The following is a 16522-nucleotide window of genomic DNA, read 5'->3' as shown; positions in this document are numbered from 1 at the left end:
TCCAACCAGCCTGACATGTGTCCATCTATCTATCAATCCAGCCAACTGTCCATCTGTCACCCATCTGTCTATTCATTCACCCAAAGCCATTTACCAAGCACCTGATTCTGGGCAAGACACACCACTCTGACCAGACATGGTACCCAGCCTCATGGCAAGGCAAGCCCATCAGTGACAACACCGTGAGGCCTAACTCTGCCAAACAGGTGGGTGCGCTGCTCTAGGGACAAGTGGCTCTACTTGAAGGGTGGGGAGAGAACAGGGGAACATTTCGCAAGTGGGCTGGAATTTGAGCTGAGCAACAGGAAGCTGAGAAAAATTAAACAAAAGCAAGCAGAGTGGGGTGAGGCTATTCTGGGCAGAGGGGACAGCAAGAGCAAAGCCTGGAGTCATAAGGATGGTGAGCATGTACTGGGACCAGAAAAGGCCGGGCAGCTGGGAGAGAGGTCCTAGCAGGAGAAGGGAGACAGGTTGGGGCCACAGGGCAGAGAGCTAAAGGGTCTAGACTTTACTTGGTGGGCAGCAGGGAGCCAAACACAGCAATCATCTGAATATTCCTGGTTGGGACACTCACATGGCCTCCCTACCCTTCCTGCCACACTTCCTCCAACCAGTTCCAGGAGATCTGAAGACTAAGCTCAGCTGCATGTTGTCGCCATGCTCAACCTTCTTCCTGGGACACATTCATCTCTGCCCCTCCCCTCCCAGGAGACCCTGGACCGTGGGGGAGAGGTCCCAGGGCAGCCCCGCAGAGGGGAAATCCCTAGCTTGGGACCTTGGAAACCACGAGACCCGGGTTTTTGCCACCGCCTGCCACTCCCTTGTTAGGTGGCTCAGGGCAGGATGCTTTTCACAGAGGCCTGAGGTTCCCCCCACCCCAGCAAGGGGGCAAGATGAACAGAGGAGGGAAAATGTTCTCCGAGGTCCTGCGTTGCTAGAACTCCGTTTCTTTGCTCACGTGGCTCCAGAAACACGTGGCTCAGTGCGTCACCAGCAGCTCTGCGGCAGTTAGCTCTGGCCCCAGCGCCAAGCCTGGGTCTTGCGGGGGGCTGGGGGGCGGACCGCAGGAAGCTCTGGGGACACAAGCCCTGAGAAAGCTGGCCCCCGCTGCAGACAGCCCAGGCCGACTGCAAAGGTACCTAAGAAGGAGCGACCAGAGGTGCAGGTGGCGCCCAGGGCAGCAGAGTGACTCTGCAGACGCAGGGAGTGTTCCCTTCTAGAAGGATGACTAACCCCCGAGGGGTCCAGCCAACTGAAGGCTGAAAGGCATCCTTGACATTCAGCTGCACGGGGGCTGCCGCTGCCCCCAGCCAGAGCTGGCCTGCCGGAGGGCAGGGGCAGAGGCCTGACTCGGGGGCCCCGGCGGCTTCCAGCGACACAGAGACCTGCCGCTCCGGCAGCAGCGAGACAGGGTCGAGCTCCCCGGGGGTTCTGACCCTTGGCCACAGCAACGCAGCTGTATTTTTCCAACTTCCCTCCAAAGATCACGGAGGAAACGAGATTACCACCCAGCTTTCTGTGCTGGTCCCCTGCAGCCTGGTCTTGCAGCCCTGGGCCGGGACCCAGAAATTTGTATTCTTCACCAGTACTCAGGCGAGAGGGGGGCTGGCTGCGTTCCCCGCTTTTGTGTTCCTCTGTTCGCTTCGCTTTTCCTTTTGGGATGAGGGGGACTGACACAGCGGCAGAGAGGCAGGCCCCGGGCGAGCCGGTGAGGGTGACCGGGTGCGGGAGTGCAGGCAGAGCAGGAGGAGGTGGACTGGCTGCGGAGGGGGGGCAGCCGGGGAGGGGGCAGGAGGGGGCAGGTGGCGATGCATGAGATATGGCAGTAACAAGAGGACGAGGGGCCCCTCTTCTCTGTGACGTGGAGGAGGGTGGGTGGGACAGGGAGGAGACTGGTTATGGCAAGTGGGAAGGTTCTGGAATGGCAGGGGAGCCGAGGAGAAGACTGGAGCCGGGGTGCTGGCAGTGGGCCCCCAGCAATGCCCGGGGCACAGCAGTGGGCAGCAGGTGCGGGTCCAGAGAAAGGGGTGAGCTGGGCTCATGCAGGGCTGGGGGTGCAAATCACCACCCGTGGCTTCGGTGCTGGCGGCGGAGGGGCGGGGGGGCGGAAGGGGAGCGAGAAGGCTGCGGCCCGAGTGGAGGACAGGCCAGTGGCGCACAAGGGGAAGGAGGAGCCCAGCTGGACCTCCAGCCAGAGGCGAGGGCGAAGACGTGGGCAGAGCTGCACAGGAGAGCCTGAGAGCCACAGGGCCACTCCCCAGAGCCGACGCTACTCACACTCCAGGAGCTCGGGCCTGGACTTGGCTAAGAAGGTCTCCAGCACCTTGGCCTTGAGGGCCGCCGCATTCAGCTGCGTGGTGGTGGCTTTGCCTACACCTGGGTGAGGACACAGGGAGCCGTTTTCAGAACAAACTCAGAGTGGACACCCCACCCTGCCCCCTGCCCACACTAACTCACTCTCCAGGCCGGGCTGCTTTAGATCCTGTAACTGCTCCGGGGCTCCGAAGGTGGGCATCTTGGTGGTTGAGGCAGAGGCAGGGGCTGGCAATGAGGAGGAGAAACATGAACTGGACCCGTGACACAGTGACCAGATGGCCTGTCGTCCCTTCCACACTGATCTTCAAGCGCTACTTCTGCAAACACACCCCTGGACAGCCGGAGCGATACAGCTGAGTCCAGACAGGGCTACACTCATTATTCGTCTTACTCACGCGCACTCGTGCTCACCCCCAACCTCAGGCCCACCTGCCACGATAGAACATCATCACAGAACTCGGGTCCCATCACAGAACCCCGACCAGAGAGGTCAGGCTTCGCTGCCAGCATTTAGTTCCACACTTGGGCAATCTCAAGAAACAAAAGGAGGCACAAATGCATAACTTACAAGGTTTCTTGGGTCTCTTTTCTTCTTCTGAAATAGAAAATTTTCAGAATTAAGATATTTTGAAGCACAGCACAATGACACTTTCAAAACACCATAACAGGGGTGCCTGGGTGCCTTGGTTAAGCGTCCACCTTCAGCTCAGGCCATGATCTCAGGGTCCTGGGACTGGGCTCCCTGCTCAGTGGGGAGTCTGCTTCTCTGGCTCCCTCTGCCCCTCCCCCTGCTCATGCTCTTGCACTCCCCCCCCCCCTCTCAAATAAATAAATAAAATCTTTTTTAAAAACCACCATAATAATAATTTGCATGAATGTGACCCATACAAATAAAGCGAGGATGTTTTCCCTGGAAACAAGCAAATGAATCTATGGTGACAGAAAACTGCATCAGTGGTTTTGAGGGTTGGGACTGATAATGAGGAGCATGAAAGAATTTTCTGGGGTAATTCTTTAATTTGATTTGCTAACACACACATACACGCCCGTCAAAATTAACCTAACTGCACATTTAAGATCTGTACGTTTTACTATAGGTAAATCATATCTCTATAAAAGAAAAAACACAAAAAACAAAAAGGGAGTCAGCAAAGAACTGTGCTTGCCGAATATCACAACAGTCTTTAAAAACTATCTGGAGTGTGTGCCTATGAAAACTGAGTTTACCTAAAGCAGAGTCTCCAACCAGCAGCATCAGCATTGCCAGGGAGTCTGTAGGAAATGCAAACTCTTGGATCCCACCCAAGACCCTGCTGACTCTGACAGTCCGGGGCCCAGCGGTGTATAACCCCTGGTGAGTCTGAAACACACTCAAGTCTACGTGAGCTAGAAGATTTCAGGTTCCCTCCACCACCGGAGTGAAAAGGGGTGTTGTGAATCCTATCCCTGCCCGCAGACAAACCCTGCTCTCCTATCACCTTCCACTTCCCCACCAGCCCCCACTCAGCCCCACATGACCCCCTTGCTCCCCCTTGCTCCCACTTCCGAGTCCTATGCCCAGACGCTGTCTTCACTCTGGCCCCATCTCCTCTTCGCCCGCCCACTCCCACAGGACCAGCCTCCTCTTGGGAGGACCCCCGGCTGTGTCGCCGGCCTAGGGCACGGTCCCTGGTCCTCACAGCCGTTCTGAGGCTCATCTGCACTGTGACTGGTCCACTCCTTCCCTGCCTGTTGCGCCACCTCAGCCACCACCCACAGCTCACTCGGGCTAAGAGAGGCGCTTGTGACCTGGGCCGGCGGCGAGAGAGCTCTCGGGGGAGTGTGATCGGAGAAGGACACAGGTGCACAGCGCTTGTTCACTGATTTTTCCCTTCCCTGGTCACACCAGGGGCCCTGCCACATCTGCCGGCTGAGCTGGGGGCTCCCTGCTCCATCCACACCAGGCACCCAGCTCCTGGCTCTCTACTCCGTTTGGAGACCGATACCACACATCTGTCTGCCAAAGACAGCCTAAACTCTAAAACCAAACAACAATGGCATGGACCCAGAGTTCCCGCATCCCCCAGGGGCAGCACTCCGCGGGGCACGCTGACCTTTCAGGGAAGTGGTAACAGCCACCGGTCAGGGGCATACTTATGGGCTTTAAGGAGCTTCACAATGATCAGTGTCCCGTGGAAACCTCACTCATAAGAATCCCGTGAGGTCACCGTCGTTATGGTCCAAGTTTGACAGATGAGGAAACTGAGGACCATTCGTCTCCCTGGCCCCCACCTCGACAGCATATGCCTTCTCACCGTGTGGGTGGTATGCCCCGCTCAAGGGGCAAAAATGGATTCTTGGTGGAAGAGGGTGAAAAAAATCTTACTCTTTACATGTATGAAAGCATAATCTATAAAGAGACATACTGCATATGCGTGGTATTAAAATTTCATGGGTGAAGGCAATTAGGAAAACACTGTCTTCAGTGGCTGGGCGCGGGGTGGTGGTAAGAGAAGGACCATCATGGGAAGGAGGTGGGGAAGTGCTCAGCACAGGGTGGCTCAAGACGGAACAGCTCTGAGCCACTCCTCCAGGGGGCGCTCCGCCCAAGTGCCAAAACAGGGTGTCAGCAAGTATTTCTCAAGACAGGCGGGTGTTGGTAACCTTGCTGGCCCAGGCCGGCTGCACAGCCAGTGCTGACGGGCAGGTCCTGCCAAGCACCCCAGGGGAGCCCCTGCGGCAGCCCCTCCAGCCTCCACTCAGCGGGACCGTGGCCAGACTCGTCTGTAGAGGCACTTGCCTCCCCTCCCCAACCACAGCCATTTGGGACGGGCTGGCGGGAGCCCCAGGAACAGCAGCGGGGTTACTTACTCAGGAGCTTTTTCGAAAAGTGTATGGGTTTGGGCGTAGATGCTGGGCCATGCTCTCCAGAGTTCCCTGTGCCAAAGAAGAAAGGTTTACTTTATGCAGCTCTTCCAAAGCAACCCCAGGGGCCAGCTTTGCCAGGGGCAGGCGGAGAGAGGGTCTACAAAGGTGATTTCCACTGACTTTCCCTACCCAAACTTTTATAAGAGTTAGAAACAAGGAGACAAAAAGACGAGTTTGGTGTGTCCCTCTTTCCTCTTAAAATGTAGCTGGGGTCAATTTTTTCTCCACCAGCGCCCCGCTCCATGACCTCTAAAGCCTCTCTGAGGTTCCCGTTCTTCCGGTGTCAACAGAAAAGGGACGAGCCCTTTGCTTGTGGCGATGAGGCCAAGAGGCCTCGTTCCTCACCCTCCGGTTTTTCCGTCACCCTTTCCCAGACCAGCAATCACTGATGTAGCAGGAAAACTAGTATGTGTGGCCAATTCGTCAACAGCTGTACCCTCTACACAGAGCATGCCACGGCTGTTTCAGAGGCTTCTACACGGACACTCAGCTCGCCCAGCTGAGACTCAAGCCCCACCCCCGGGGTTACACCGTAAGATTCACTATGTGCCAGGCTCTGGGCTAGGCACAGGGGAGAGAGTGTTGGATGAAAAACACACTGAGCCCCTGCCCTCACAGAGACTGCAATCTAGTGGGGGAAGAACAAAATGACAGATAGGCAAAGGCTCCCAAGGGGTGATAAGGATCCTGGGACCTAGTCTGAGGAGTGGGAGTGGTGGTGACAGGGGAGGTTTGCTGAGAAATACAATGTTTCAACTGATCTCTGAAGGGTGAGAGGAGTGAACTGGTAAGGATGGTGGAGTCTCTGAGCCTTCTGGTCAGTGGGAACGGCACATACAAAGGCCCTGTGGCAGGAAGCTTAGCATATGTGAGGAGCTGCATGCAGAAAGATGTGTGGGAGGAGGGGGCGCTTCAGGGCTGGTGAAATGGACAAGGCCTGACCAGGCAGGGGCTTGTAGAACAGTGTCAAGAGCGTGGTCTGAAATCTAAAAGCAATGGAAATTCTCTGAACAAGGTGAGGGGAGACGTTCCCAGGAGATCAGATTCACACCCTGAAAAGTTCTCTCTGGATGCAGCAAGAGTAGATGCAGAAGGACTAGCTAGAAAGCTGCCACAGGTGGGGGCAACAGAAAGCAGGCAGGTGACGGCTGGCGGTGGGGGGGGGTGGACTGAGTCAGGAGAAATTTAAGAAGTAAAATCTGGTCATGGATTGGATACAGGAGGGAAGGAAAGAGAGTGCCAGAGAGGAATGCCAGGTTTCTCTGACCCCAAAACTAGCCATTCCCTACCAAATGCACTGATAACCCAGAGTCTATTCAGAAGCCACCTGAGCCAGCCTCGAGATGACACACAAGAACAGACTGTCCAGAAAGTCCTGTCGTTAACATCAAGGTGCCCAGAAATGTTTTCGGAAGGATGGCTGCAACTCAGGAGGTTTCCCCATGACCCCCCAGATGGAGGGCAGGTATGTCAGGACCCCTGCAACTCAAGCCCCAGTGTTCTGGATCAAGACCCTTCCCCCCACCCCCAAACACTGAGGGGACCCCTCCCATTTCAGGGGTCCCAGTAGGGGAGCTCGGGGTTTGCTAATGGTTACCTGAGCCAGTGGGTTCCTCAGGCTTCTTGTCCTGGGACTGCCTAATATACCGCTTCAGCTCGTCTTTGAGGTCTGAGGTGCCCTGACAGACACCCTTTATCAGCTCCTGATTCAGCTCCACCTTGGGGACGTAGACTGGCTTTGTGCAGACACCTTGCAGTTTTATCCCTTTCTGAAACAAGCCAGGGTGTTAGTTCAGGCAGCTCCAGGGAAGCCAGGGCCCGGGCTCAGGCCTCATGAACCCCAGGAGGAGCTTCCCTGTGCCCACGGATGCTCAGTCTGATCACAGGCCAGAGACTGCAGGGGGCTAACGTGCCACTTTCGGTCACAGCTCTCTGGATCTGGAAGGGCCCTCAGAGGCCACTCACCTACCAAGGGAGAATCTGAAGTCAAGAAATAACACACGAGGAAAGGGAAAGGGAAAGGGAAAGGGAAGGGAAAGGAAAGGGAAAGGGAAGGGAAAGGGAAAGGGAAAGGGAAAGGAAGGGAAAGGGAAGGGAAAGGAAAGGGAAGGGAAAGGGAAAGGGAAAGGGAAAGGGAAAGGAAGGGAAAGGAAAGGGAAAGGGAAAGGGAAAGGAAGGGAAAGGAAAGGGAAAGGGAAGGGAAAGGAAAGGAAGGGAAAGGGAAAGGGAAAGGGAAAGGAAAGGGAAAGGGAAAGGAAAGGGAAAGGGAAGGGAAAGGGAAGGGAAAGGGAAGGGAAAGGGAAGGGAAAGGAAGGGAAGGGAAAGGAAAGGAAAGGAAAGGGAAGGGAAAGGAAAGGAAAGGGAAAGGAAAGGGAAAGGAAAAGGAAAGGGAAGGGAAAGGGAAAGGAAAGGGAAGGGAAAGGGAAAGGAAAGAGAAGGGAAAGGGAAAGGAAAGGAAAGGGAAAGGAAAAGGAAAGGGAAGGGAAAGGGAAAGGGAAGGGAAAGGGAAAGGAAAGGGAAAGGAAAGGGAAGGGAAAGGGAAAGGAAAGGGAAAGGGAAGGGAAAGGGAAGGGAAAGGGAAGGGAAAGGGAAGGGAAAGAAAAGGGAAAGGGAAGGGAAAGGAAAAGGAAAGGAAAAGGAAAGGGAAGGGAAAGGGAAAGGAAAGGGAAGGGAAAGGGAAAGGAAAGGGAAGGGAAAGGGAAAGGAAAGGGAAAGGGAACGGAAAGGGAAGGGAAAGGGAAGGGAAAGGAAAAGGAAAGGGAAAGGGAAGGGAAAGGGAAGGGAAAGGAAAGGGAAAGGAAAGGGAAGGGAAAGGGAAAGGAAAGGGAACGGAAAGGGAAGGGGAAGGGAAAGGGAAGGGAAGGGAAAGGGAAGGGAAAGGGAAGGGAAAGGGAAAGGAAAGGGAAAGGAAAGAAAGAAAGAAAAGAAAAAAGGGGCACCTAGGTGGCTCAGTCGTTAAGTGTCTGCCTTCGGCTCAGGTCATGGTCCCAGGGTCCTTGGGATCGAGTCCCGCATCGGGCTCCCTGCTCGGTGGGAAGCCTGCTTCTCCCTCTCCCACTCCCCCTGCTTGTGTTCCCTCTCTCGCTGTGTCTCTCTCTGTCAAATAAATAAATAAAATCTTTAAAAAAAAGAAAGAAAGAAAAGAAAAAGGAAACCACAAGCGTCCTGCCAGGAACTCTGCCAATCAGTGGTAAGGACAAAGTTGGGACACAAATCTCCTGACCCCCATGGATAATGCTCTTCCACTCCTCCCCCTGTGACTGGCCAAGCACAGGAGACCCAGGACCATCTCCGGCCCTCCAGGACCAGCTCTGAACACACGTTCTAAAACCGGACAGGGATGCCTCAAGGGGCAAAGGGTTCAGCCAGGGCACATCCAGTGAAAAGGAAGAAGCTGACAGAGGGTCCCACACTTTGAGATAAAAGGTTCCCAGTGACTCCTGTACTCTCCCCAGGACCTACACAAGGAATCTGGTCCTCTGAGGTGTCGTCGCCCCATCGATGGGGCTCACGGGAACGCCGGCTGCATGCCAGGAGAAGGGGGCGGTAATAAGGGAGCGGGCAGCCTGAACACACACACAACAAGCACATGTAACACCGCGCCGCTGAGTGCTACAGCAGAGGCGGTGTGACCTGTAATGGCAGAAAAACGGGATCCGAGGAAGACGGGGGGTAGCTGGAGTGAGCCCGGAGAAAGGACAAGATTTACTAGGCAGAGCAGGTCAGCCACGGTGTTCCCATCCAACGCCCAGGGTGTCTGGGGAATGGTGAGTGCTCTGCTGTGGTTACAGCATGGGGCACGGGCAGGGTGTGGCTGGCCAGAGAGGAGGGTGCTGGCAAAGACAGGGCCTGGTCACCCAGGGCCTTCAGAAAGACACTTCCAGGGTCCGTGGGGAGGAGGGATGGAGGGAAGGGGGTGGAGGCGTTTGCAGCCGGCAACATTCTAAGATGGCCCCCAAGATGCCCACCTGGCCCAGGGGTACGCACCCTGTATAATCTCCTCCCCCTGAGTATGGGCAGGACAGTGAATATGCTAGGATAGCACTCCTGTGATCCAGTTGCCTTATATGGAAACACTGAAGGAATATTGCAGATGTAATGAAGATCCCAAATCTGTTGGTTTTGAGTTCATCAGGAAGGTGAGTATCCTGGTGGGCCTGACTTAACCAGATAGGAGCCATTAAAAGGAACCAGGCTTGTAAGAAAGAATGAAATCTTGCCATTTGCAACATAGATGGATCTGGAGAGCATAATGCTAAGTGAAATAAGTAAGTCAGAGGAACACAAATACCACATGATTTCACTCATTTGTGGCAATTTAACAAACAAAACAAATGAGCAAAGGGGAAAAAGAGAGAAAGAGAGCCAAGCAGACTCTAGAGAACAAACTGGCGGTTACCAGAGGGGAGGGGCGTGGTGGGGTGGGGGAACCAGGTGATGGGGATTAAGACCACACTTACCATGATGAACACTGAGTAAGGTACAGAATTGTTGAATCTGGTGTACATGGGGAAACTAATATAACAATGTATGTTAACTAGATACTGGAATTAAAATGTTAAAAAAAAAAAAAGAGGGGTGCCTGGCTGGCTCAGTTGGTAGAGCATGTGACTCTTGCTATCAGGGTCATGAGTTCAAGCCCCATGTTGGGCATGGTGCCTACTTAATTAAAATTTTTAAAAAAGGAGAGAGAGAAACCAATAATCTAAGTAATCTAAGCAGGAAAAAAAAAAAAGGGATCAGGCTTTCCTGGAGGGAGAAATTCTCCACTGGCTTTGAAGAAGTACCTGGCAAGCCAAGAGAGGGCCACATGCCAAGGAACTGCAGCAGCTTCTGGGAACCGAGAGCAGACCTCAGCTGACAGCCAGCGAGAAAGGGGGCCCTAGGGCCTGCACCACGGGAACTGAAGTCCGTCACCAACCACATGGGCTCGGAAGACAACCCGCAGCTCCGAAAGGAATGCAGCCCAGCCAATCCTCAGCCGGCAAGCCCCTAAGCCATGCCCCGACCCCTGAGCCACGGAAAGTGTGAGATAGCAAATAAATGCTCTTCCAAACCATTAGGTTTGTGGCCAGTTGTCCCGGGGCACAGGAAACGGACAACAGTGAGTGTCTCGGGGCAGCTCCCGGGGACCTCGTACAGCCCTGTCTCCTGGTGGCCTCACTGCACGTGTCGTCAATAGCACACGGGCAGACAGCACATTCAACCATGTCTTCGTCGAGACCTACCTCCAGAAACTCAAACTCATCCCCCTTGGTCAGGGCAAGTTCAACTTCCTCCTTCAGCGCCTGGACCTCACTCTTCTTCTTGAGAAGGATCTGGTAAATGTTGTCGAACTTGGCATTGACCCTCTTCTCCTCTTCCTTTACCTTTCGAGTGGAGGTGGCCTCTGCGGCATCAATGAGCACCTTGATTTCCATGTATTCCTGTCTAAGCTGCTCCATCTTCCGATTTGTAGCCTCCTAACGGGGCCAAGACACAGCGGCATCCGTCAGACAGGCAAGAAAGTTAAGGCTGCGGTACCAAGTGTCGGTGAGACGGGGAGCACCAGACTCTGTACGCCGCGGCGGGAAAAATGGGCACAACTGCTTTGGATGGGAATTTGGCAAAGTCTAGTGAATCTCAAGCTGCTCCTACCCAACCCAGGGAATATCCTCTAGAAAAACACTCAGACACCTGCCCCAGAGATAGACACAAGAATGCTCCTAAGCAGCACTGTTTGAATTAGCAGAACCCCCGGGGAACAACCAAATGTCTATCAATAAGATACAAATTTGCAAATTATTCATAGGATAGAAAATTAAATAGTAATGAAAATTAATGAACTGGGGCAACGCGCAAATTTCCACAAGGGGAACAAACAACGTGCAGAAGAAGACATAGGGAGTGGTGCTCTTTATATAAAGCTTAGGAACAAAGAGAATGGCTTCCTCTCGGTAAGAGAACACCCCTTGAGTTTCCCAGGGCACATGGCTGCCCCACCACGGGTACATCCCCAGCCTCCCCTGCAGGTAGACTTGGCCAGGGGACTAAGCTGCTCCTGGTGCAGCATGAGCAGAACTCATCTCCCCTGTCCCCTCTTCTGCAGGCTAGAACAAAGACGTCATGGCAATCCAGCTTCAACCAGAGGTGAGAAACCCCCTGCAGTAGTCAGGTGATAAGTCTCTGAATCCTGAATGATCACGTGGAGCAGAGACACCCCGCTAGTCTCGGCGGCTCACATCTGGCACTGAACTGCCAAAGGGAGCAAAAGAAACTTCTATTTAAGCCTCTGAATTTGGCAGGGCAGGGGGTGGGGAGGTGGGGGGTAATCTCTATTAGCAGTTTAGCCCGCCCCCTCCAACCAGTACATGTACTTTCCCGTACAGGCCCTCATCTAAGCCGCCCAGCCACTGTCGGGAAAAAGTTGTGACTCCATGGTGCAGCTGGGAAAACCAAGGCTCAGGGATCTGCCCACAGGAGGCAAGTGTCACAGGCTATTATGTAACAGAGCTGGTATCCTAACTCAGAACTCATCTAATTACACCACAGGCACCACAATAAACCCAGACGCTGCAGCTCTGGAGCAGGATATTTAAAACTCAAATCTTCTTTCAATATATTCCTTTACGGGCGCCCGGCTGGCTCAGTCAGAAGAGCATGCAACTCTTGATCTTGGGGTCATGAGTTCGAGGCCCACGTGGGGTATAGAGATTACTTAAATGAATAAACTTAAAATATACATATATTCTTTTATTTATAATATCAAAAACCTTATAAAACTTATAAAAACTAGACCCCCAAAAAATCTCTAATTCTACCATTCCAATGCTTGTACTACTATCCTGTTACTATACTTCCAGTCTTTTTTCCTACACTTCCTGTAATGGGTTGAATGATGCCTTCCCCCCGCCCAAAGATACATCCAGATTCCAGAACCTGCGAAGGTTGCGTTACTTAGCAAAAGTCTTTGCAGATGGGGCGCCTGGGTGGCTCAGTCATTAAGTGTCTGCCTTCAGCTCAGGTCATGATCCCAGGGTCCTTGGGATCGAGCCCCACATCGGGCTCCCTGCCCCGTGGGAAGCCTGCTTCTCCCTCTCCCACTCCCCCTGCTTGTGTTCCCTCTCTCGCTGTGTCTCTCTCTGTCAAATAAATAAATAAAAATCTTAAAAAAAGGGCACCTGGGTGGCTCAGTTGTTAAGCGACTGCCTTCGGCTCAGGTCATGATCCTGGAGTCCCGGGATCGAGTCCCGCATCGGGCTCCCTGCTCAGCAGGGAGTCTGCTTCTCCCTCTGACCCTCTTCCCTCTCGTGCTTTCTAGCTCTCATTCTCTCTCTCTCTCAAATAAATAAATAAAATCTTTAAAAAAAAAATCTTAAAAAAAAAAGTCTTTGCAGATGTAATTAAGGTAGGAATCTTGAGATGAAGTTAACCTGGATTACCCACGTGGGCCCTAAATCCAATGACAAATGTCCTTATTAAGGACAGAAGAAAAGACAGAGAGGCTGTGAAGACAGAGGCCAGGGTTGGAGTGACACTAGCCACAAGCCTAGGAACTCCTGAGCCACCGGAAGCTGGAAGAGGCAAGGAAGGATTCTTCCCTAGAACCAGAAGTATGGCCCTGTCTTTGATTCTGAACTTCTGGCCTCCAGAACTGTGAGCGAACACACTTCTGTCCTTAGTAAGCTGAGTTGGCGGTAACTGGTTACGATAGCCCTAGAAAACTAACACACTCGCTTTTTATAAATAGATGGAACTCTAGTGGGTATACACTTTTGCTTCCTGTTTTTTTTTTCCCATTTAAATCATAACCACTTTTTATATCAGTACTTTTTTTTTCTTAAGTAAGCTCTACGCCCAATGTGGGGCTTGAACTCACCACCCCAAGATCAAGAGTCACATGCTCTACCAACTAAGCCAGCCAGCCGCCCCTCTATTACTACTTTATAGCCCTAATTTTTAATGATTGCCCCTGTCCTCCCCACACCAAGGTCAGGGCTTATGGACAGTCTTCAGTTTACGTCTACAAAGGATCCTTCCTGGGGACAGAGCTTTCTGGATGTCTTGCAAGGTGGATGTCTATTCCCGACACGGTGCGTGAAGCCAACCGGAGCCCGGGGCCGAGGATGGCAGTGGAGAGCCCTGTCACTCACCCGCACATCCTGCTGCCTGGATCGCACGTCCTCAAGCGCCCTCGAGGCACCGTTGATCTGGCTGTAGATGACAGTCAGCTTATGCTTCAGCTTGGTCTGCAGAGAAAACAACCAGCATGAGATATCACCTCAGCGCAGCCCCCAACACCAGGGACTGCCCCTGGAATCTATCCCACAGGTGCTTCTGCCACCCTGAGTCTTGCCTGCCTGTAGCTTTTTGAAGCATTCGCCTATTTATTGCCTCCCTTCAAACTTCTAGAGCAACAGTACAAGAAAGAAGTTACGAGCACAGGATTTGGAGACACACCGACTAGGGCACCAGCCCGTTCCCAGCTGTCTGAGCATCTGTTACCTGTGTCCTCGGCCAAGAAAGAGATACAGATGTTTTCACCTCCCAGGGCCAGTAGCAGAATTAACTGAAACAACGTGAGAACTCAGCACAGTGCCTGGATTTTAGTAAGGACAAACCAAAGGTCAGCCTGTATGATTAGGAGCTTCTTCATTAGCCCCCATTTTGCAGACGATGAAATAGAGTCAAGGAGGCCAGCAAGGCGGCCGAGAACGAGCTGGAGGGGTTGCTTCAGTGATTGGCAGATGAGGTCATTCGAGTCAGCCCTCCCCCTGCAAACAACCGCGAAAGCAAACTGCTGGGAAGAAAAATCTGCTTCACGACAATGGAGAGCTAACGAAGCAGGGAAGGATGACAGCCAAGATCTGGGAGAAGGCAATCCAGAAAGATAAGCCTGGCCTCTGGGGTTCCCCTCCCAGAACCATCTGCCAATTCCAGAAGACAGCTGAAAGAGTCACTGTCAACCTCGGGGAAGCAGGGGTACAAGAGTCCAAGGCTCCTTTGTTTGGCCCCATGGGTGGGGACCTCCACAGGCTACACGCTAGGAATAAGGATGAACAGGCGGTAGCCCAGCCCCCCATCAGCTCAATCCCTGAAACTGAATTAAAGTGACTCAGAATTGATAAGTCCCTAGCCACCTCCAGGAACCAAGGCCAATTACGCACGAAGGAAGATAATACCATCCGAGGCCTCTTAGCATTTCTATACATTTTCAGAATCAATAATCGGAGTGTCCTCCCTCCCTGCTCAGGTGAAATGCTGGGGCATAGAAATGGGTAGAGAAAAAAAAACCTCAGCACCAGAATAATAGCAGCTAGTGTTTCTTATATATGAACTGCAAGCCACGCTTCACAGGTGTTAACTTATTTAAAGCGAAGAACAACACTATAAGGTGGGAGTTACCTGTCCTTTAAAAATAAGGACATCGAAGAACAGTCACATCACTGTTAACTGGTGTTACAAGGTCCCGGTGTTATAATTAAAGCATTGAGTACACAGGAAACGTCTAGGAAAAAAACATTTACTTCCCCTAACGAGCTGGCTCAACACCCTCCAGCCTGCCCCCTCCACTTCCCTGCCTCTCCCACTCCACTAGAGATATTCAGGTCTAAACTTGACCTTGAATCTGAATTTGAACAACCCAGTGACAGTCACATATAAGGCAATGGAAGCAGAGATCAAGGTCACACTAGCTTGACCCTGAAACCCCAAGTTACTGGTGATGTTTCATATTCAACCTCTGTGACAGTGCCCTTCGACCTGGCCTCTTAAAAGTGGCCAAGATAAACTGTGGGTCAAAGGCAGAAGGCCAGGCCAAGGCAGATCCGGACTCACAGGCCTCGGAGCTGGAAGAGAACTCAGAACACCCGGGCACTGGGTTCCACCTCCAACAGCTGCGCTCAGCAGTGCACCCCAAAACTCTGTGTTTTGGAAAGTTTTATCCACCATTAATGAAATGTATATATGACAGCCCCCTGACGGCAGAGAGAGGGGCCTATGTGGCTCCAGACAAAGGAAAGTGGCCCAGGGACTTCAAGAGGAGCAACAATCCCCTCACTGAGGGTAGAGAACTTTTTGAAGTTCTGAGGATCTGTTCACAGATTGGGGACTTGAGTCCTCCATGAGGACGTGGGAGGCACCGGAGTCCCGAGTCCACCCCGCACCACTGGCCAAGACAAGCCAGCCGCCCAAGGCCGGGGCACTGCCCAGATACGGCTGGCTCTGTCCCAGTAGGGAGCAGCAGCAGGGCTAGAAAGGGCGGCTGATCGAAGGACTTGGCAAGCCAGGACAATGGTGGGGACCAGGGAGGTAGCAAGGTCAGGCCTGTTACAAGGATTACAAAGCCCAGCATGTACAACAAACAAGTACGCTGGGTGCAGACTCCAGCTCCAGGCCAGGCTGAGAAGAACCCTCCGGCCCCTACTTGCCTTCTGCCTCCATGGATAAGAACTTCTAGAAGAGCCTTTTGACAGGAGCCAGCCGCCCCGGTCCTCAGGGACAGGCCCCAGCACCCCGAGGCAAAGAAGATATGGGCAGCCTGACACCTCCGCCCCAGCAAGCTCTCTCCTACCCCAGCCGCTCAGAAATTACACCTGCAGTGCTTAGCACTCACCCAGCAAGGAAGCAGAGTCAGAGCATTCAAACCTAGGTCTCAACATCCAGCCCGAGGTCAGAGCCAACCAGCCATCTGCCGCAGGGATCTGCCTAATGAAGCACTTCCCACCTCATCCAAGCTCATCGCCCCGGAGCCTCCTGACCACCCTTGCAGATCAGGAGGGAATGCTATGAATCCCATTTTACAGATGAGGAAGCTGAGGCTTGGAGAATCGCAGTGACTTGGCCTAAACCACAGCTGACACGGGGCCATTTCCTGACTCGAAAGGCTTGGCGGGTTCTTTAGGGAGGCAGGTGGAAACGCAGGTGGCCACGCCTGACATGGCTGTGCCTCAGGGGTCAACTCTCAGACACTGCCTTTTTTTTTTTTTTTTTTAAAGATTTTATTTATTTATTTGAGAGACAGAGAGAATGAGAGAGAAAGCACATGAGATGGGGGTAGGGTCAGAGGGAGAAGCAGACTCCCTGCTGAGCAGGGAGCCCGATGCGGGACTCGATCCAGGGACTCCAGGATCATGACCTGAGCCGAAGGCAGTCGCTTAACCAACTGAGCCACCCAGGCGCCCTCAGACACTGCCTTGAGGTCTGGCCTCTGAGATTCAGGGAAGAAGTCCTGAGGGACCCAGCTCAGATGGAGAAGCAGACGGGGCCCGGGAAGGGCTATGGCTGCTCAGGAGCACGGACTGCACCCGGGTCCTGGTGG

At 53.2% G+C, this 16522-nt stretch overlaps 1 protein-coding gene across 13 annotated transcripts in view; it reads right to left on the bottom strand.

Moving 5' to 3' along the window:
• TRIM25 (tripartite motif containing 25) overlaps positions 1–16522 on the bottom strand; it is a 57642-nt gene that overhangs the window by 39424 nt on the left and 1696 nt on the right. For all 13 annotated transcript variants that reach the window (XR_012374463.1, XR_003204277.2, XR_003204278.2 and 10 more), the window contains exons 2-8: positions 13356–13451; positions 10452–10685; positions 6821–6992; positions 5167–5232; positions 2885–2911; positions 2458–2541; positions 2278–2376 (exon numbers count right to left, since the gene is read on the bottom strand). Coding sequence is in view for 8 of the 13 variants with exons in the window: in XM_025851074.2 (XP_025706859.1) it covers positions 2278–2376; positions 2458–2541; positions 2885–2911; positions 5167–5232; positions 6821–6992; positions 10452–10685; positions 13356–13451 (778 nt within the window). In the remaining 5 variants the exon portion in view is untranslated. The remainder of the gene's footprint in view (positions 1–2277; positions 2377–2457; positions 2542–2884; positions 2912–5166; positions 5233–6820; positions 6993–10451; positions 10686–13355; positions 13452–16522) is intronic.

This window comes from Callorhinus ursinus, unplaced genomic scaffold, assembly GCF_003265705.2.
Source record: "Callorhinus ursinus isolate GAN/ISIS: 27379988/994484 unplaced genomic scaffold, GSC_fseal_2.0 scaffold34, whole genome shotgun sequence".
NCBI classification, from domain to species: domain Eukaryota; kingdom Metazoa; phylum Chordata; class Mammalia; order Carnivora; family Otariidae; genus Callorhinus; species Callorhinus ursinus.
The sequence above is the reverse complement of the archived record's forward strand: the minus strand, read 5'-3'. Positions and strand labels throughout refer to the sequence as shown.